The 21918-nt window shown below is 35.1% G+C and overlaps 1 protein-coding gene across 6 annotated transcripts in view; it reads right to left on the bottom strand.

Moving 5' to 3' along the window:
• Window positions 1-5790: 5790 nt before the first annotated feature.
• The window catches only part of ZNF404 (zinc finger protein 404), a 25189-nt gene continuing 9061 nt past the window's right edge, over window positions 5791-21918 (bottom strand). For 5 of the 6 annotated variants that reach the window (XM_041743935.1, XM_041743939.1, XM_041743936.1 and 2 more), the window contains exons 2-4: window positions 20774-20849; window positions 17778-17904; window positions 5791-10713 (exon numbers count right to left, since the gene is read on the bottom strand). In XM_041743935.1, coding sequence (XP_041599869.1) covers window positions 9191-10713; window positions 17778-17904; window positions 20774-20782 — 1659 coding nt within the window. In that variant the 5' untranslated portion in view covers window positions 20783-20849 and the 3' untranslated portion in view covers window positions 5791-9190. Of the gene's footprint in view, window positions 10714-13397; window positions 13553-17777; window positions 17906-20773; window positions 20850-21918 lie in introns of those variants that run through there. The other variant, XM_041743940.1, reaches the window with a different exon arrangement.

Here is a 21918-nt window from a genome sequence, read left to right as displayed (position 1 = left end):
TACATTTCTACTAGTTGCACAAAGATTGCAGTTTCTCCGCATCTTCAACCAACATTTGTTCTCTCTTTCTTTTTGTAAAATAGCCATCCTACTATGTTTGAAGTGGTATCTATTTGTGGTTTTGATTTGCCTAATTTCCCTAATAATATTGATCATCTTTTCATGTGCTTATTGGCCATTTGCATATATTCAGAGAAATGTTCAATTCATTTGTTCATATTTTTAAAAAAGATTATTTGAGAGAGAGAGAGAGAGAGAGGGCAGGGAGGGGAAGAGGGAGAAGAGAGAGTCTCAAGCAGACTCTGGGCTGAGCACAGAGCCTGACATGGGGTCCAATCTCACAACCCTGAGATCACTACCTGAGCTAAAACCACGAGTCAGATGTTCAACCAACTGTACCATCCAAGTGCTCATATCTGCTCATTTTTTCATTGGGTTGTTTCTTGTTTTGTTGCTGAGTTGTAGGAATTTTTTTAATATATTCTGGATATTAATCTCTTGTCACATAGATAATTTGAAATATTTCCTCCATTTCTGAGGGCCACATTTTCACTTTGTTTATAGTGGCTGCTGATGTACAAAGTTTTTTTAATTTTGATAAAGTCCAACTCATCTATTCTTTGTTTCCTGTGCTTTAGTGTTATATGTGAGAAATCGCTATGAAATCGAGTTTCATATGTTTTCTCCCATGTTTTCTTCTAAGAGTTCTATAAGCTCTTCCCTTTAGGTCTTTGATCCATTTTGACTTAATTTTTGTTTATTATCTGATTTAAGGACTTCATTCTTTTGCATGTGGATATTCAGTTTTGTCAGCACCATTTGTTGAAGAAATTATTCTTTCCCCATCAAATGGTCTTGGCCTCCTTGTCAAAATCAATTGACAATATACTGTATGAGTTTAGTTATGGTCTCTCAATTTTATTCTATTGATTTGTGTATCTATCCCTTATGTCAGTAACAGTTTTGATTATGATAGCTTTGTAATAAGTTGTGAAATCAGGATATTTGAATTCTCTAACTTGGTCAAGTTTTTTTTTTTTTCGGTCAAGTTTTTAAAATAACCCATATGCACTACAGCATGTATTCAGTGTATGTTAAGTGCATGGCTTTTATAATATGCTCATAAGATCAGTATATTCATCATGCAGTTTTTATCTATTTGAAGTATCATTTACTGAGAGATGTGTTAAAATCTCCTATTATGTGTATTTGAATTTGTCTGTTGCTCCTTGTAGCTTCTCACATCAATTTCATCTCCCAGTCAGTTCATTTTGTAACATCTCAGGTAGCCTCAGCATTATTGATTTTCAGTTTCTGTTTTCACTTTTGCACCAATGCAGATTTATTTAATATTTGTAGATACTCAGCTATATAAGCATTTGATAGAATATCATTCAACAGGGGATCCCTGGGTGGCGCAGTGGTTTGGCACTTGCCTTTGGCCCAGGGCGCGATCCTGGAGACCCGGGATCGAGTCCCACATCGGGCTCCCGCTGCATGGAGCCTGTTTATCCCTCTGCCTGTGTCTCTGCCTCTCTGTCTGTCTGTGACTATCATAAATAAATAAAAAAGTTTAAAAAATAATAAAAATAAATAAACCATATAAAAAAAAAGAATATCATTCAACATTTGAGATAGTTTTCCTCTTTTACTGAGCATTTCTAGTAATTTGTAGGATTTTTCACTATCTGCTCCAAACAGAAGTCTTATTATTTTATGAAGTCTTGCCAGATTCTGTTTGTTTTCAGTGTCTACCTACCTCAGTCCCCTTTACTATTATTTCATAGCTCTTACTTGTATTGCATTATAAGTATCCTATTAACTGGTCTACCTTTAACTCAACAGGCAGATCTTTGAAGGGACATATATTTCAAATTCATCTCTATGTCCTCAGTAGAAGGGCTATCTGTAGGTTAAAATAAGGTTCTTGGTCTATCATTCTGATGGGAAATTAAATCATAAAGTGTCAGAGGTCATGACTGGAACTTATACAAATTTAGTAAATAGTAGGCTGGTGGAAGAAAGACTTGAAATAATTTGTTTCTGGGCTACAAAAGAGAAAGGTCAATCACATGTCTACAGGGATAATTTGGATCTGAGAATTCATAGGAGTACTTACTTATTCCAGGTCTCAGGGCAAAAACTTTGATTCTTGGGGCACCTGGGTGGCTCAATGTTTGAGCATCTGCCTTCAGCTCAGCTTGTGATCCCGTGGTCCTGGGATTGGGTCCTGCATCGGCCTCCCTGCAGGGAACCTGCTTCTCCCTTTGCCTATGTATGTCTCTGCCTCTCTCTCTGTGTTTCATGAATAAATAAAATGTTTAAAAAAACCAAAAACACTTTCATTCTTATAGTGCCAAGGACATAAATTGTGTATTTGGTTCTTTCTGTCAGGAATTAAGCTCAGGACAGATTAAGGATAGATATCCTAGCCTAGACCTTAATTCCCAGACTCCTCTCTGTAGGCCTAGTTTCAATTCTACCCTTTTTTAAAAAAAGAGATTTTATTTATTTATTCATGAGAGACACAGAGAGAGGCAGAGTCATAGGCAGAGGGAGAAACAGGTTCCTGCAGGGAGCCTGATGTGGGACTCAATCTCTGAATCCCAGTATCATGCCCTGAGCCAAAGGCAGATGCTCAACCACTGTGCCACCCTGAGCCAAGGGCCGATGCTCAACCACTGAGCCACCCAGGCGTCCCTCAATTCTACCCTTTGTGAGCAAAATTGTAATCCCCCCTCTGCAAACTTTGAATGGATCAATATATGGCATTTAATAGGCTGGAGTTCTGTCTCCACTCTTGAGAGAACCTAGGGTTCCCACGGTTTGAGGTAGCACTTTAGATTTATTAAATCCAAGCTTAAGAATGGAATTACTGTAAATTGGCTATTTAGGAAACGCAAAACATGACTGTTCATTCATGGATTGTAGCCCCTCTTTCTCTACCTGACTCAAAGCAGTTTTCTATGTCAACTTCCCAAGGTTAGGCATGGGGGAACCATCAGTTTAAAAGCCAAGTATATCAGGCTTTGATAATTCCACTATCATAAGCTAATGCTCACTGCTTATGTTTCCCAAGTTTAGAAGCATTTATTTTACTTAAGCTCCTGTCTTACAATATTCTATAAATTAACTTGGCTCCTCTTCCCCAAGGGATGGTCTCAATAGCCTCTCATGCCTTTTCTTCCAAAGCTCATGTAGTCTTTCAAAATGTCATTTGGCACTATTTGAATTCTGCTAGAAAAGCAAAAAACATACCCTAGAGGGGAAATATATCTCCACCTTGCACTCTGAATTTTTGATGAGGTGATGAATACTTACATGGGAATGTTCATATAAAATCTGTTTTTGATTGAGATGAGATAGGAACATGTGATAACTGTTCTTAGTTTACAATAATCTGGGTGAATCAGTAAAGTTTATGTTGGCTGTAAGACCCAGAATGACTGGTTCAACCAGGAAAATTTTTCTGTCACATGAAATTCTGGAGGTGGCAGTCTAAGCCTGGTGTTGTGGCTCTGCTCCAAAGTCCTCCACGTCATCTTATTCAAATCCAGGCAGCAGAATGGAGGAGGCATGGAAGAGGGAACAAAGGGTGATAACAAGGTGTGTTTAAGGTAGGTTCCCTCAGGGCAGCCCCGGTGTTGCAGCGGTTTAGTGCCGCCTGCAGCCCTGGGCGTGATCCTGGAGACCCTGGATTGAGTCCCACGTCAGGCTCTCTGCATGCCTGCTTCTCCCTCTGCCTGTGTCTGCCTCTCATTCTCTCTGTCTCTATGAATAAATAAATAAAATCTTAAAAAAAGGTAGGTTCCCTCAAACTGCCTCATAATTTCAGTTATCTCCAGTTGGCCATAATAGAAGATCCATGGACAAATAAGGTGGGAGAATCCTCATCCTTAGTGGTATACACAAGCAAATAAATAAGTGATTATTCTTTTTGTTTGTTTGTTTTTTATTCTTTTATTATGGGAGAAAAGGAGATCAATGGTGTGGGGGTAATTATCAGACTTGGCCCTAATTCAAATACCAACTATGGAATCGGACTTCCTGGATACCAGTATTGAACAAAAGATGGAGTAGGCTAGAATTAAATAATTGAAATGAGGGATTACTGGTACACTTGCAGTATTTGAGAATCTTTCTGGAATTTGTGGTCTCTCACATCCCATCAAGTCCTGCTGATTCTACTTAATATATGAAAAATATTTAGCTTTTTTCTACCATAATAGCTGTAGTGAATCTTCCTTATGTCCAATCTGCATTATTGTAATACCTAGTAATATTGGACAGATACTTTGTTGTCATTTTTTTATGCTCATCTCATTCCCAAACGTCTAATATATTTTATATGGCCATAAAATTGAACTTTCTAAGACACAAAGCTAGTGTGACTGAGAAATTGATTTAAATTTCATCTCATTCTAATTAGTTAAATATAAAAACAAAAGCAGTATAAAAAATTTTACCATTACTGGCAACTTTATTGTTTTGGTAAGACTACATTTCACTTCATTGCATTGCATAGATGTAATATAGTGTTCATTTCACATGTATATGTTGTTTCTAGTGTTACACATAAACACATCACTGATCTCGCTGATGTCAAGCAATTGATGTGTTTATTTGGATATTTTATGAAGACATGATTTACAGTGATATGAAGGAAATAATTGGTAATTAGATATAAGTACTTATTTAGTTATGATTAAATTATTATTCTAGGTTAGATAAGTATGTACAGATTTTAAAACTTAAAATGAAAGCTTACTAATGATGCATAGTCAAGTAGAGACCTGTACTATGGCCAGAAGAGTAAAAAATAAGAGACTGGACGAAGTACTATAAATTTCACAACAAATGCCAGTTGCAATTTGCTATGAACAAAGCAAACAAAACCTGTTCGATAATGTAAAAAAAATTAAGTAAATAAAGTAGAGAATATTGTGAGACATTTGCAGCAAATACATACATTTGATGAAAGTTTTTCTTTTGATAACCAAAAAGGAATGGATAAAATTAGTTGCCTGAAATCAGAATTAAATGGAAAACCAAAATTTTAAATAACGTTGAAACACAATCTGAACTTATAACTGTATATCTATAAAATGGCTCTGTGTCTTACATATACAATCAAATTTTAGGTGGAAGTACAGGAAGACAAATTATTGTAGTTATGGAAGTTTTGTTAGGATATTATGAAAAAGACTAAAAATATACATATTTTTAAAGATTTTATTTATTTATTCATGAGAAACACAAAGAGAGGCAGAGACATAGGCAGAGGGAGAAGCAGGCTTTTGGGACTTGATTCCAGGACCCTGGAAATATTTTATTGAACCAAAGGCATATGCTCAACCACTGAGCCACCCAAGTGTCCCTAAAAATATTTTATAAAAAGTAAAAAGAACTTGAAGCCACCAGTCAGCTACCCATAAAAGATCTTTCTAACAATATCAAAAATTCAAAATTAATAAAGCTACATGTATTCTCCTCTAGCTTTAGATGAGTTGTACGATATGAAATATTGCCTAGTTAATACTCTGGGTAAATTTTGCCTCAAAAGACTTCCAAATCAAATAGAAATGTTGTCAACTTGCAGCCTACAAAATCAGATTCATAGCATAGATATTTATTTTTTAAGAAAGATTTTATTTATTCATGAAAGACACACAGAGAGAGGCAGAGACCCAGGCAGAGGGAGGAGCAGGCTCCCTGCAAGGAGCCCTATGTGGGACTCAATCCCAGATCCCGGGATCATGCCCTGAGCTGAAGGTAGATGCTCAACTGCTGAGCCACCCAGGTGTCCCCATAGCATAGATTATTTAAAAATATTTTATATATGTAAAAAAAGAATTTCCACTAGATATGAAAAAATAATTTCTCTTATAATTAACCAGTTATATGAGGTTAAAAATGTGAATTCCTTGGAATTTTAAAGAGCTTGGTGTCTCCCTAATTGAGTGTTCCACAGTATGAGAAGTATGATGATTTAATATATGCATGTAAATATTATGAATCATTGTCACTTTATGGAACTGTTGAAACAGAAAACAATGAATTTGTTTATCTTATGTTCTTTGCCAGTGCTCATTGGTTGAATGGTTGATGTTTTACAAAGATTTACTGTATTTTGAACTCCAAGGTTTTCCTTAAAAAAAAATACTTGGTAAATATTTCATAATCGGGACCCCCCAAAATGACAGTGTGATTTTTTCACCAGTATCACACTGCATATGAACACAAAAATCTGAAACTCCAAGGAAAGGAAACCTGTTTTTGTGACCTAGCTAAAAAGGTAGGAATATTTCTTGAAATTGATACTTTTCACAAGTGAATAATAATTTTACTTATTTTTTTATCGTGAATCAATATATGAACGATTTTCACTGGACTCAAAAGCATTGCCAAAATATACAATGAAGAAACAGGAAATCTTAGTAAAGAAACAAACTATAAAAAAAAGCACCAAATGAAGATAATAGAACTGAAAAGTACAGTATCAAACATTTGATAGATAAGCTTAACAGCATAATTGAGCTGACAAGAAAAAGAATAAACTTGAAGATAGAGCAATAGATATTATCCATATGAAAAAGAGTAAAAACGTTGAAGATAACAGCCAGTGACCTGTGGGATAATATCAAAAGATTTAACATGAGTACTTGGAATCCCAGAAGAAGCAAGGGCAGAAAATAAATCTGGATGTGGACAAAAGTTTCTGAAATTTGGGGAAAAGCATGTGTGTACATATTTCAGAGACTCAGAGAACTCCAAAAAGAGTAACATAAACCATACTTAGACCAGCATACTCAAATAGATGAAAACCAAAGATAATGAAAAATCTTGAAAGCATGCAGAGATAAATGATACATACAGGGGAAAAATAAGTCAAATGACTTCTCATCACAACCTACAGAGGACAGAAGTCAGTGATACAATATATTTTTTTAAAAAAACTACACAACAAACTCCATAATTCTATAGCAAGAAAGACAATCCTTTAAGAACAAAGATATTCAGTAAAGGTAACTGAAAATTCACTACTAGTAGATATGCACTCCAAGAAATGCTAAATTGTTCTTCAAGCTGAAGGAAGATGATACCAGATGGAAATTTAGACCATTGGGAATTGGAAGTGGGAAATCATGAAGAGCATGGGAAAGGGTAAATATAAAATGAGTTTTGGCAGGTTTTTTAAAAAATTTCTTTAAAATAATAGCCTGTTTAAATTTCTCAGTTGGAGTGCCAATGTGACTTTACAGGAATTACTAATTGCAAAGAAAAAATGTACCAATACAATGGAGAGAACTTGTGGTCAATATATGAGTGAAGAGATCAAACAATGTTTCACTTGTATCACTTGTATTTGATATTTTATATCAAATACACTTATCTATGAAGCAGTCTTGTAAAAAATGTTTAATCTGAAACTTAATCAAACCTCTAGACATAAGCTTCAGTTCACAATAAATACAAGGGATAGAGGAACAAGTTAAGCCCACTTTGAGAAAAAGAAGGACAAATATGGAATTATATTATATAGCTTACTTCTTTTGAGTCTTCAAAAAATGTAAGGAGGTGGAGAGTAAATTCTTGATCAATTCTTACTGGACCCAATAAGCCATAGTCATATAAAATATATGAGCTTGGTTTGGTTTTTGGTGTTTTAAAAAGCCAGCACTCCTAGAATACATTGTTTAACCAATCAGAGAAATTTGTAAATGGGCTGAATATTATAGAACAATATAAGGTTATTATTAGTGCTTTTTAGGTAATAATGGTTTAATCATCATCTAGAATATTATCCTTAATTTTTATTTTATTTTTTTATCCTTAATTTTTTAAAAAGATTTTATTTATTTATTCATGAGAGACACAGAGAGAAAGGCAGAGATATAGGCAGGGGGAGAAGCAGGCTCCCTGCAGGGAGCCTGTTGTAGGACCTGATCCCAGGACCCTGGGGCCACAACCTGACCCAAAGGCAGATGCTCAACCACTGAGCCACCCAGGTGCCCTATCCTTAATTCTAAGAGTTGTATGTTGGCTTTTTATTAGAGGTGAAGTGATATCTAAAACGTTCACTGAAAAAACACAGCAAAATGACATATGTAAATATACTCAATATGTAATAAGAAGGGACACCTGGGTGGCTCAACGGTTGGGGTGCCTGCCTTTGGCTCAGGTCATGATCCCGGGATCCAGGATTGAGTCCCACATCAGACTCCCTGCAAGGTGTCTGGTTCTCCCTCTGCCTGTATCTCTGCCTCTCTCTCTGTGTCATGAATAAATAAATAAATCTTTGAAAAAAACAATATGTAATGAGAATGATATATGGTATATGTGCATCTGTATATATACATGTTCATATTTATGTGAGAGATATACATTGAATTTAGGTGGAGGCAAACAAATTTCACTATGACACTATTGTACCTTTTACATAAATTTGAAAACTTTCAAAAACTTGAAGAAAAACTTTTCCAAGTCAACCTAGGTCTTTGGCTACCAAATTGTTCTTTTTTAATTTCTTTCCATTGTAGGGCATGTGGATTGTGTGTTATCTGTATTGTAGAACTTATTGTAAGAAAGTTTCTTCAAACTACTCTCCAATTTTTCAACAGCTGAACTCTCAATATTCAATAAAGGCACAGGGTTTCTTATTATTAGTCTTCAGGATGTTGAGCTTTGAATAAAAAAAGTCTTAATATATTCTATGGAATTTTGTCCAGAATGAATTATCTGAAGAAAATATGGATGAACCTTGATACATTAAAAAAAATGCTTATAGTGTCTTCTTTCTACATGAATTTATGTATAGCATTAATAGTGATTATCGGGGATCTGTGGGTGGCTCAGCAGTTTAGCGCCTGCCTTCGGCCCAGGGCATGATCCTGGAGACCCAGATCGAGTCCCGCGTCGGGCTCCCTGCATAGAGCCTGCTTCTCCCTCTGCCTGTGTCTCTGCCTCTCTCTGTGTGTGTCTCTCATGAATAAATAAATAAATAAAACCTTTTAAAAAATAGTGATTATCATTAAAAACCACAATACTTACTAAGCAAATATTATGTGCAAAATGCCCCTCTAAGTATTTAAATTTTATCTTAAATAATTTTATCTTTACCATAACATCATTAGGTGGTAGAACAGTGATAATGGTAAAAGATGTGCCAAAGCTAAGTGCTTTTTTATTATTACATCAAGAGTTTCTCACTATTATGAAATCTTTGATGTTGAGTAAGTTGATAGCAACGAGTAAAGGCCTTTCCACATTCCTTACATTTGTGTGGTTTCACACCAGTATGAATTCTCTGATGTTGAGTAAGTCGATCACTACGATTAAAGGCTTTGCCACATTCTTTACATTCATAAGGTTTTTCACCAGTATGAATTCTCTTATGTTGAGAAAGACCTGAGATAGAACGAAAGGCCTTCTTACATTCTTTACATATATATGGTTTTAAACCTGTATGAATTGTCTGATGATAAACCAGTTGAGAATTAAGTCTAAAGGTTTTCCCACATTCCTTACATTCAAAGGGTTTGTCCCCTGCATGAATTGACTGATGTGTTTTAAGGTCTCCAACACGACTGAAGGCTTTCCCACATTGTTTACATTCATATGGTTTCAAATCAGTATGAATTATCTGATGTTGAATAAGGTATGAATGAAGCTTAAATGTCTTCCCACATTCTTTGCATTCATGTGGCTTCTCACCAGTATGAATTCTTTGATGTTGTGTAAGTTGAGAGCCTCTGCAAAAGGCCTTCCCGCATTCCTTACAATCATAGAGTTTCTCACTACTATGAATTCTCTTATGTTTAAGGAGGCTTGAGCCCCTACTAAAGGCCTTTCCACATTCCTTACATTCATGAGGTTTCTCGCCAGTATGACTTCTTTGATGTTCAATAAGTAGATAGCTGCGAACGAAGGCCTTTCCACATTGTTTACATCTATATGGTTTCTCACCAGAATGAATTTTCTTATGTTGATAAAGACTTGAACGATGACCAAAGGCCTTCCCACATTCCTTGCATATATAGGGTTTCACACCATGATGAATTTTCTGATGTAGGCACATATGTCGATACAATCTAAAAGTTTCCCCACATTCCTTACATTTATAGGGTTTCAAACCAATATGAATTTTCTGATGTTCAGTAAGGTGAGAATAACGTCTAAAAGACTTCCCACATTGCCTACATTCATAGGGTTTTACACCAGTATGAATGATCTGATGTTGAATAAGCTGTGAATAAAACCTAAAGGCCTTCTCACATCCATTACATTCATAGGGTTTCAAATCAGTGTGAATTTTTTTATGTCTAATAAAATGCTGGAGAACTATAAAGGCCTTTCCACATTCCTTACATTCATAGGGTCTCACACCATTATGGTCTCTCAAATGTTCAGTAAGGCATGAATATTTTCTAAAGCCCTTCCTACATTCCTTACATTCATAGGATTTCTCACTAGTGTGAATTCTCTGATGTAGAGGAAGAGATATATGTTTTATAAGTGTCATTTGACTATAACATCCTATGTTAGGCCCCTGTTCTCTCCCAAATTCAATTCTGCACTGTGGGTCATTTCTGAGAATAAACCTCATGAGGTTGAAGGTTTTACTCCTTTTCATTGTCTCCCGATGGTATGAATTTACTTCATAACTGCTTTCTCCTGAAGATAACTTGTTGGTTTCAGTTGCAAAATCAATGTCTGAAAGAAAACAAGAAAATAAACAAATGCTATTTTCCTGTACAGGGGATGAGTAGGGGGCCTTCTAGAGTAAAAATAGTGATAAATTGAGAAGTATGTGCACAACAAGTAAAAAGGTCATAAAATCCTGAGAAGCTGTCATGAAAATTTTAAAAGGCAAGAAGGCCTCAGAAAATTATGAAAGTTCATATTGAGAACTATAAAGTGTGAGTAGGCAAAGAGAAAAAGTCAGTAGTTCTCATATTAGTTGGATCAAAATTATAGAGGGAGCTTCTTATATACACTACCTTTTACATATCCACTTGAGACTGAGTGAATCAGAATTTAGAAGAGTAGGTTCTAGTCATCTACATTTCTAACATTATCAGATGGCTCTATGTAATTTTTTCAATGTTTTTTTAAAAATCTTAGAATAAAACCCTAAGTACATAACCATGAATAAAAAGGATCTATGTTATTTACACAAATTTATCTCAAGCCTTTGGCATCTTTTGTTCCCTATATATTATCCCAGTGCATTTCTTCAGCTACTAAAACATGCCATAACCTTTCCCATTTCCTGGGGCTTCATACAGGTGCTCCACCTTTCAGAAATCCTCTTATATAGATCCTTTAAATTACTATCTTCAGGTGTTGTAGATTAGAAATCACTTATTCAGAAAGGCTGCCTCTGCTAACTCTAAGTATATTCATATCCTTTATTCTGTGTTCCAACAGCTAATTTTTGCCTTCAAAATTCTTTTCTCTATTACATATTTATTTTCTCATTTGTTTTACCACTTACTTTCTTATTCTAAAACTCAAAACTTCTTCCAACTTCTACTACAAAACAAGTTCTTACCACAAGGTAAATACTAATTGTAGGATAAAATACCAAATTTTAAAAATTAATTTGGATAAAAGTAAAGGTAAATAAGAATGAAAATTAAGTTTAAATCATTAAGCTGAGTAAAATATCCATTTAGTTTCTGAAAATTATGCAACAGTTATCAACCATGTCTCCCTGACTAATCTTTCATACCTTATTACAGTAAAATATGCTTTCCTCTATCATTTACCTTACAGGTGAGAAATATGCTCACCCAAACTAGCTCAGTCAAAAATATAAATGGGAACATTTGATATGTGATCATTCTCCAATTGCTTATCATCTTAAATTGATAACACATCTTTATCACTATTGTTCCATCTTTCCTGTGCCTAGTCATGATTGTTTTTCTGCTTTATCTCAAGATAACCAGATGGTGTATTACCTTCATTAGTAGAATTTTAATATTATTCATTCATCCTACGGATGCCTACTGTTTTGTTTCTCTAATGACTTTCCCAAATTCTCCCTTCCATTTCTTTATAGCCAAAGCCAATCCCTCTTGAATTTTACAGAAATGTATTTCAGGAGGGAGAGAGAACATGAGAGACTCCTAACTCTGGGAAACGAACAAGGGGTGGTGGAAAGGGAGGTGGGTGGGGGATGAGGGTGACTGGGTGACAGGCACTGAGGGGGGCACTTGATGGCATGAGCACTGGGTGTTATGCTATATGTTAGCAAATTGAACTCCGATAAAAAATAACTAACTAACTAACTAAATAAATAAATAAAATAAATGTATTTCAGGGATTGCAATAGTTAATATTATTTTAAAAGGCTTATGAAAGTCTAAGAAATTAAACTTGAGGATGTTGAGTAAAAATAAAGTAACTAAATGCAATGGGAGTAGACTTTGGGAAACCAAATGCCTGGGACTCTGCAGCAAAGGTTATGTTGAATGTTAGCTAAAAATTGGCCTGTAGAGCAGCAGCCTGAAGAACTCCATAATGTGCTAAATGGGTCAAGTATGAGTTGAAGGCAAGTGGGATTCTTCTATGAAGTACAATATGTTCAAAAATTTGAAGTAAAGCAATATCTCTGAACCAATGAGAAACGAGTAGCAATCTCAAAAAGCCAAAACACTTTCTATTGATAAATAAAAATCAACAACTACTGTTTGAGAATGATAAATACAAATTGAAGCCACAGTACTTCTTGAAAACAATAATAAAATTATGATAGATTAGAATCTATGGCCTTTAACTGTAGTGCTACAAACTCATAGACTAAAAAAGGCTTATATCTAATGAAAAATTAAAGAATTAAAATAAATGAATTAATTATTAAATCCAAATTAAGAAGAGAAAAAAATTAGAAAAAGAATGATAAAGTCTACTGAAAGAAAACAGAAAAGGGAAATCAATATAATAAAAACAAATTTTAAATAAAATTGAACAATTAACACCTAGACTACCTATTCAAGGAACAAAAGATAGGAGGAAAATCTAAACACAATGCCAGTAGGGAAACAGTCATCAATTAGGAAATAGAGAATGTTTAAGAAACCTGTACAAGGCAACAATGCAAATAAATTTGAGATGTACATGAAATGATTTTTTTTGAAAACATAATTTATATAAACTGATCTCAGTTAAGTTTACTAGCTTCTAACAAAATATGAAAAGGAAAAAAATAATAACTTTTCAGTGAAGAAAAGTGACAGAAACCACTTTATTCAAGTTTTTAAGGTTAGCACCCCACTGGTAAATCATGTTGATCTCACATGCCCCTAACATGTAATAAGAAGGGTACTTCTCTGGTATTCTTCCCCCAAATACATAGTCTCAGTTTAATAATAAGAAAACACCAAACTCACCAAAATTTGGAGGCACTCTACTAAATACCTGACCAAACAGTATCTTCAAAAGTATCAAGGTCAAGAAAGAGAAGGAAAAACTGAGAAACTGTCACATTTAGAAGAAAGTGAGGACACAGGATGACTAAAAATAATGTAATATCCTGGATTGGATCCTAAAACAGAAAAAAGACATTAGTGCATAAACTAGTGAAATCTAAATAAAATATTTAAGGTATTGTAAAATGTTACTTTGATAGTTTTCACAAATGTACCATGGTTATGTAAGATGTTATCATTATGGGAATGATATATTGGAACTCTTTGTACCACATTTGTAACTTCTGTGAATCTAAAATTATTTCAAAATAAAAGTAAGACAATCACAGAAACAGATTCCAGAAGAAATGGAAAATCTAAACAAACCAATTTCCACAGAATAATTTAAAAATTGTGTATTTATCCCAACAAAGAGATGATTACAATTAGCTTCTCTGTTGTCCAAGTTTCAGTCTCTGTAAACTATTTCCAACTGATGTTAATGAGGGTGCCTTGGAGAAACAGCTAATTCCTAGTCCAGGGCAGGGAAGATACAAGGTGAATCTAAGATTTATTGTACTAAAGTGCAAAGAAGCTTTCAAAGATAGAATTAATAACTTGTGCTTTTAGTTATACATCATTAAAAGGGATTAAATTTGCCCTCCTACCTTAAAAACTAGAAAACCAAACAAAATGTATGAAACGGCATCTTTCAAATATTGGAAAATAGATAGTACAGGGTAGAAATCTCCTGAGGGAAGGGAAACAAATGAAGTGTGCCCCACAAGTACCATTGCTGACCATCTAAAGAGAATTTCTAGAACAGAGCACAGGGAGGGGAAACTAAAATAGTGCAACTGTATCCCTGAGTTGAAAATACAGAGTAGGGAATTAAGGGAAAGAATGAGATGCAGACTGCTGGGGATTTACCCCAAAGATACAGATGCAATGAAACGCCGGGACACCTGCACCCCGATGTTTCTAGCAGCAATGTCCACAATGGCCCAACTATGGAAGGAGCCTCAGTGTCCATTGAAAGATGAATGGATAAAGAAGATGTGGTTTATGTATACAATGGAATATTACTCAGCCATTAGAAATGACAAATACCCACCATTTGCTTCAACGTGGATGGAACTGGAGGGTATTATGCTGAGTGAAATAAGTCAATCGGAGAAGGACAAACATTATATGGTCTCATTAATTTGGGGAATATAAAAAATAGTGAAAGGGAATAAAGGGAGAAAAAATGAGTGGGAAATATCAGAAAGGGAGACAGAACATGAAAGACTCCTCTAACTCTGGGAAACGAACTAGGGGTGGTGGAAGGAGAGGTGGGCGGGGGGGGGTGTGACTGGGTGACGGGCACTGAGGTGGGCACTTGACGGGATGAGCACTGGGTGTTATTCTATATGTTGGCAAATTGAACACCAATAAAAAATACATTTATAAAAAAAGAACGAGATGCAGAATTTGCAATGTAGGGTACTAGAGGGGAGGGAGCTGCACAGAGAGATCTCTAGAGAACTGTGGCTATATGTGAATCTGGACATCTGTGTGAAGAATGAGAACAAAGAATGTGCTACTGGGTATGAGTAGACAAAACAACCCCTGGAAGTCACAAAGGGCAGGGGATAAATTCTTGTTTCCACCAACCAGAGTGGAAAGACTCCATAATACATGAAGCATCAGAGTCCCCAGAAGGATAGTGCCCCAGTAGTGTGGCCAAATTAGCCCTAGATTAAAACCTGTTCTGTTCTAACAAAGCTAAGCCAACCATGAAAGGATCAACAGATTTCAAATTATATAACTACATCCCAAAACGAAGCCTCAAAATATGTAAAAGAATATTAGAATATTAGAAATCCAGCATCCCAACACAATGAACTTCAGAATGTCTGGCATCCAATAAAAAATTAGCAGGCATGTAAAATAGCAGGAAAATATGACTCTTACGAGGAGAAAATTAATCAAAATAAGCACACCAAGGAATGATACAGATAATATAATCAGTCGATAAGGATACTGAAAGAGCTATTATAAATGTACTTCATATTTTTAAAATTATAGTTACTTTTCTATTTATCTCTTAATTTTCTATATTCTTTGTTAGACTCTATACAAAAAGAGGTCATGAGGAAAATTTTCCCAAATTCTTACATGTTCAAACTGTTGCACATAGTTATACTTTAATTACAAACCATATGGGCCTGAATCTTCTAGTTTATGGGAAGACACCTAATGATGGATTCAGTTCCTTTAGGGCTTATGAGAATTTTCATGATTTTTTTTCTTGAGTGGAATTTTTTGTTGATTAAAAATTTCTAATTTATTTCATTTGATTTCTCAACGTGTTTGGCAAAATGTTTTTCAAAATATATTTTCAAGACTTCATGGTTTGTAATGTGATGCCTTTTTTCCTTTCATAGATATTTTTCTTAATTCATGTTGATAGAGTTGCACTATTTTTATTAATTCTTTGAGATAACCAAGTTTATAGTTGTGACTTGCTCTTTTATATATTTGGGGTTTTTTTCATTAATTTCTTTTTTTTCTTTATTATTTCCTTTCTTCTACTTTATTTAAGCCTGCTGTGCTCTTCTTTTCATGGTATATCAAATGGATGATCAGCTTATTAATTTTCAATACTTCTTCTAGAATCAAGAGACTCATTGGGAGAGGAAGCTTGAAATCAAAACAGGTAAACAAGAGCCATGAATTGGCCCTGAGGATCTACCACTTTGCCCCTGCCAGAAGCTTACTGATTCTGAGTACAGCTAGCAGCAAAGGCAAAGTAATTAAAAAAAAAAAAAAAAAGGTAGCCGAGAATTACCAAAACTGAAAACCAGCACTGACCCAGCTCAATCCCTGATTGTATTATAGTGACCAGTCTGCCACCGTATTGATTTATAGAGGAAAATGTAAATACTCTGGTGGGAGTATCATCTGGATACCATTCAGTTCTTTTTTAAAATAGGTATTTTATTATTTTATTTATTAGAGAGAGAGAAAGCATGCAGAGGGAGGAACAGGGAGAGATGGACAAGGAGACTTTGTTCCAAGCACAGAGCCCAATGCAGGGCTCAATCCCATAACCCTGAAATTACGACCTGAGCAGAAACCAAGAATCAGGTGCCCAACCAACTGGGCGACCCAGGTGCCCCCCCATTCAATTCTTTTGTACACGTGTCCAGCATACAATAACAATTATTCATTATCTTGAATAAGAATTACCATATAATGAATAACAAGATATAAGAATACACACATACGCACAGATGAAAAAACAGTAATGAAAAGAAAGTAAATAATGAATTTCAACAGATGGTTTGATGTTATAGGACAAATTGAATTTCTAGAACTGAAAAAGATAACATATGATATGAAAAACCCATCTTTAAGAGCAGACTTATTGTAGCAGAATACAGGATAAGTGAGCTGAAATACAGATCAACAGAAAGTAATGGAGATAAAAGGAGATATATACATGATAGAACTGTGAGATACACTCAAAAGATCTAACATTGGTATAACTGGAGTCCCAGAAGAGAGAAAGAATGGTCAAATATTTTCCAAAAACTGAACAAAGACTTTCATTTCTCAGTAGAATCTATAAAATCACTGCAAGCCAACATTTCCATGCCATAAGTATAAAAATAACACTAAAAATATAATGTACTTGATTCATTTTACACTGTAAAAATTACCAAGGTTCTTTTGTAGCAAGGAGAAAACCAGAACACTGTGTTACCCATTTTCCATGTAGGTGGATCAGCAATTAAAACAGAATATTTGTAGATATTCTGACCATATACATAATATGAAATTTCTTTCCTTTGCCATTGGTTATGCAGAAAAAGTTCTGGGATTCAAACCTTTATTTATTTAGAAAAAGAAGGAGGGGATCCCTCGGTGGCTCAGCGGTTTGGCGCCTGCCTTCAGCCCAAGGCGTGATCCTAGAGACCCGGGATCGAGTCCCACATCAGGCTTCCTGCATGGAACCTGCTTCTCCCTCTGCCTGTGTCTGCCTCTCTCTCTCTCAATCTCTCTCTCTCTCTCTCTCTCTCTCTCTCTGTGTGTCTCTCATGAATAAATAAATAAAATCTTTAAAAAAAAAAGAAAAAGAAGGAATTGCAGGATGGGACAGAGGGAGGTAGGAAAGTAAATGAAAGAAAGATTCAGATGCTGAATAGAAATGCTGTTTCTATCTCACAAAGGTTAAAGTAGACCTTTGAGAATATGGAGATTATGAATATGGAGAAATTCATCTGGTTTCTGGACATAGAGCATCAATAGAGCATAGTGGATAAAGCCTCTATTTCAGATAGCAGATTCTACATCACTTCAGGCAGATGTCCTTACCCAGTGAGACCAAGTTAGTATAATTCTCCAACATCACATCTCTGTACAAATCCCTCTGATCGGAATTTAGGCATTCCCACTCCTCCTGAGAAAAGTCTATGGCAACATCACTGAATGTCAATGGCACCTGAAACAACAAACCCATGTATTATTCATAACAGTAAAGAAAAAAATGTTCAAGATGAAATGATTGAATTGCAGTAAGGGGGCAATATAGAAAAACAAATAGACTGAAGTTATGAGATCATAACATGATTAGACAAGAATAAATACATTAACTTCCGAAGTAGCATGCCAACAGTCTAGAATTCTGTTGGAGTGCACACAATTTCTTTAAAAATAAAGGACAACTTAAATACCTAAATGTATGAAAATGAATAAAGTAAAAAGACTTTCACAGTTAAATGAAACAGTGTATATAAGCACATTACCTACTATGTACCTAAATCACATACTATTAGTAAATGCAAGTTTTTATATCTTTTCTCTTCAAGGAACAGGTAAGAATTGTTCATTTTCCCTCAAAATGAATTATAAAATCTCTTCCAGCTAAGATGAGTAACATGGATTAGACTTACCTTCCCATGTGAAATAACCAAAAACATGAACTAATTGTATTAAACAGTGGTTTTCGAGACAGAAAATATTGGGCAGTGATCCCTGAGAGACAAGTAACAAATGAAGTGAGCCTTATGATTGCCATGGCTTACTGCTAGGAGACAGTATTACTACACAATTACTAGAATGGCTAAAATTTAATAGACTCACCATTGTAAGTGTTGCTGGAGTTGTGAAAAAAAATGGAGCTCACACACTGATGGTGGGAATGTAAAGTGATAAATCACTTTGAAAAATAGTTTATTAATTTTGTAAAAAGTTAAACATTCCACTCCTAGTGTTTACTCAAAAGAAATGAAAGCATATGTCTACACAAAGATTTGTGCATGAAGGTCCATAGCAGCTTTACTTGTAATAGCCAAAAAGTGAAAAGAACTCAAATATCCATCAACAGAGGAATGGATAGACAAATTTTTATATATGCTGAGAACAGAATACTAATCAGCAATTAAATAGAATGCACTACTAATAAATGCAACAATATGGATGAATCTCAAAATAAATATGCTTAATGAAATAAGATTAAAAAGGGCATATTATGTATGATTCTATTTATATAAAATATTAGAAAATCTAAACCAACTTATAATGGCAGAAAGCAGAACAGTAGATGCCTGCGCATGAAGGGCAATGTTGGGGGCAGGTAGGAAGGGGCAATTATAAAGGGGCATGAGAAAAATTTTGGAATGATGGATATGCTTATTATCTTGGCCATAGTAATAGTTTCACAGGTATATACACAAGTCAAATTTATCAAATTCTATACTTTAAATATGAGTAATTCATTGTCAGTTGTATTTCAATAAACCTTTACAAAGACAAAATATTTAATTTTATGTTAATTATACTTCAAAAAGCTGATAAACTTTCTATCTTAGGAAATAGAGTTTGTGTAAAATTAAGTAATTTTATCAAGATACATGTCTGATTATGCATAAACATTTCCTTTATTCTCACAAATTAATGTTTTCATTTAGTCCCTAAGACATCAGATTTAATCTGTTTTAAAGTACTAAAGTAGTATTAATATTATTAAAGTAATATTAAATTTTAAAGTATTATACTATTATGATACTTAGGTTGAACACAAATCTTAACCTCTTCCTCACTGTTCAGTATCATCTACCACTTGTAGTTCTAGATGATCTTCCTTTCTACAATCTGTTACTGAACTCCTGTTCCTAGTTAGAATATAGGATATAGGATTATCAGAACAACTGATTTACTCAAGACCAGCAATTTCTCTTTCAATACAAAATAGACCTTACTACCTTATTAAATTCTCAGTGATTCCCATAGCCAGGGCTCTGATGTCTGTCTGTCTCTCTCAGCATGCACCAATACCATCTGGACCCAAATCTAAAAGCTTTTTAAATCTCATCTCACACGTGAGCCTGAGACCATAACCCAATTCTCCTTTGTCTTCCTGGAAAACTAAGGAGAAAGTTTTCCCTCTTGTGGCCAAATAGGTCAATTTCCTTTTCTTTCTTTCTTTCTTCTTTCTTTCTTTTCTTTCTTTCTTTCTTTCTTTCTTTCTTTCTTTCTTTCTTTCTTTCTTTCTTTCTTTCTTTTTCTTTCTTTCTTTCTTTCTTTCTTTCTTTCTTTCTTTCTTTCCTTTCTTTCTTTCTTTCTTTCTTTCTTTCTTTCTTTCTTTCTTTCTTTCTTTCTTTCTTTCTTTCTTTCTTTCTTTTTTTTGTGGGAGGAAGCAAAGGGAGAGAGAGACTCTTAAGCAGACTCCATGTCCAGCATGGAGCCCAACATGGGGCTCAATCTCACAACCCTGAGATCGTGACCTAAGCTGAAGTCAAGAGTTGGACACAACCAACTGAGCCACCCAGGTGCTCTAGGACCCTTCTTTCTTTTTTTTTTTAAATTTTTTTAAATTTTTATTTATTTATGATAGTCACAGAGAGAGAGAGAGGCAGAGACACAGGCAGAGGGAGAAGCAGGCTCCATGCACCGAGAGCCCGATGTGGGATTCGATCCTGGGTCTCCAGGATCGCGCCCTGGGCCAAAGGCAGGCGCCAAACCGCTGTGCCACCCAGGGATCCCTAGGACCCTTATTTCTATACCATAAACTACAAACCTGACAAGGTTAGCTCAAATATTTCCTTCAAGGTACTTCACTCTTGAACTGTGCCAGCACTGCTTTTTGACAGAAGGCTGAACACATAAAAGATGAATGGATTTTTTTAATGAATAATTTCAAATAAGTTATAAAGAAAGGGAGCAAATGAGGATGCCATCCTTTTCTGTAAGGGTAGAAACCATGAATCAGAGATACAGCTTTCATAGTTAGGAGGCATGGGGATAAAGAATGAAAGTTCACATGACTTAAAAATCATAGTATTTCAGGAGGGAGACACACAACCACTTACCCAGGCCATGGTTTTCAAACTGCTGATCTTCCTCAGGTTCTCTCTATTAGAGAAGCCAATTTCAAAGATGCCAGAGCTGGGAGAGGAAAAAGAGGCCTTGAGGTCTGGTGTATCTCAGAACACTAAAAATTATTTAAGGTAATATAGCTTTTCTTCTTTCTTCTTTATTCCTGCTTCCCACTGTCCTTGCTCACTCTCCACCCTCCCAAACACATGAACACGTGTCAGGGGATATAGAAATCCAGACAAACCCAGGGCCTTCCCTGTACCTACAGATATAAGCCATGCAAGAGTATATAAGAGCACAGGCACTCTTGCAGCAAAGCTAGATTCAGACACCCACACTGCCTTAATTCTCATAATTATCAAGCCAACTAAACCCAGCCTGGGTTGTTCAGTAATATTGAACAGATCCTCATCTAGGCCTATCTTTCAGGGTAAAGACCAAGCCACACAACGCAAACTACAACAATCTTCATTTGTCTGGGATGGACCTGGACATGAAATCTTTTACACCAGATAAAAGACAGAAGCAGTAGAAACCAACCTAAAACCTTGACCACTGTATAGCTATCTGCCCATGTGAAGCCTTTCCCCTAAGGTAGAGCTATGACTTTCAAGATTCTCTGGGCTAACCAACCTGGATTTCCCTACATCCCCAGTACCTACTAGAGAAGAGTGAATTCATGCTTACTGAAGCCATATAGCAATACATAGATTTTGGCAGCCCTCTATGTTTTGATAGTCTATACATATTAACATTTAATTCTGCAGTGCAGTTATTACCTCAGTTCAACAGATGAAAATATAAAAGTTCAAAGAATCTTGAAGACATTTTAAAAGAATTTTAAAGACATTTCTCCATATCACAAATAATAAGTAGAAGTGATGTGTTTTGAATCACATTTCTATACTTATAAGGCCAACTTATTTTTCCAACTATTGCCTTTGAACCCAGATTTTTTGTTTCCTTATGTGAAACCTAAGAATAGGTAATTAAGACATCACCTATCAAAAGATTTACTAAAGAGATGTTTTCAAGCAATAAGGTACTATCATTTATAGGTATTCATTTTTCAGACTTTAAGGGTTGATGATGCACCACATATAATATGGTTGAAGGGAAAAGAGCATTGTTATGATGT

This window comes from Vulpes lagopus, chromosome 2, assembly GCF_018345385.1.
Source record: "Vulpes lagopus strain Blue_001 chromosome 2, ASM1834538v1, whole genome shotgun sequence".
NCBI classification, from domain to species: Eukaryota; Metazoa; Chordata; class Mammalia; order Carnivora; family Canidae; genus Vulpes; species Vulpes lagopus.
This window is presented reverse-complemented; position numbering and strand designations above follow the sequence as displayed.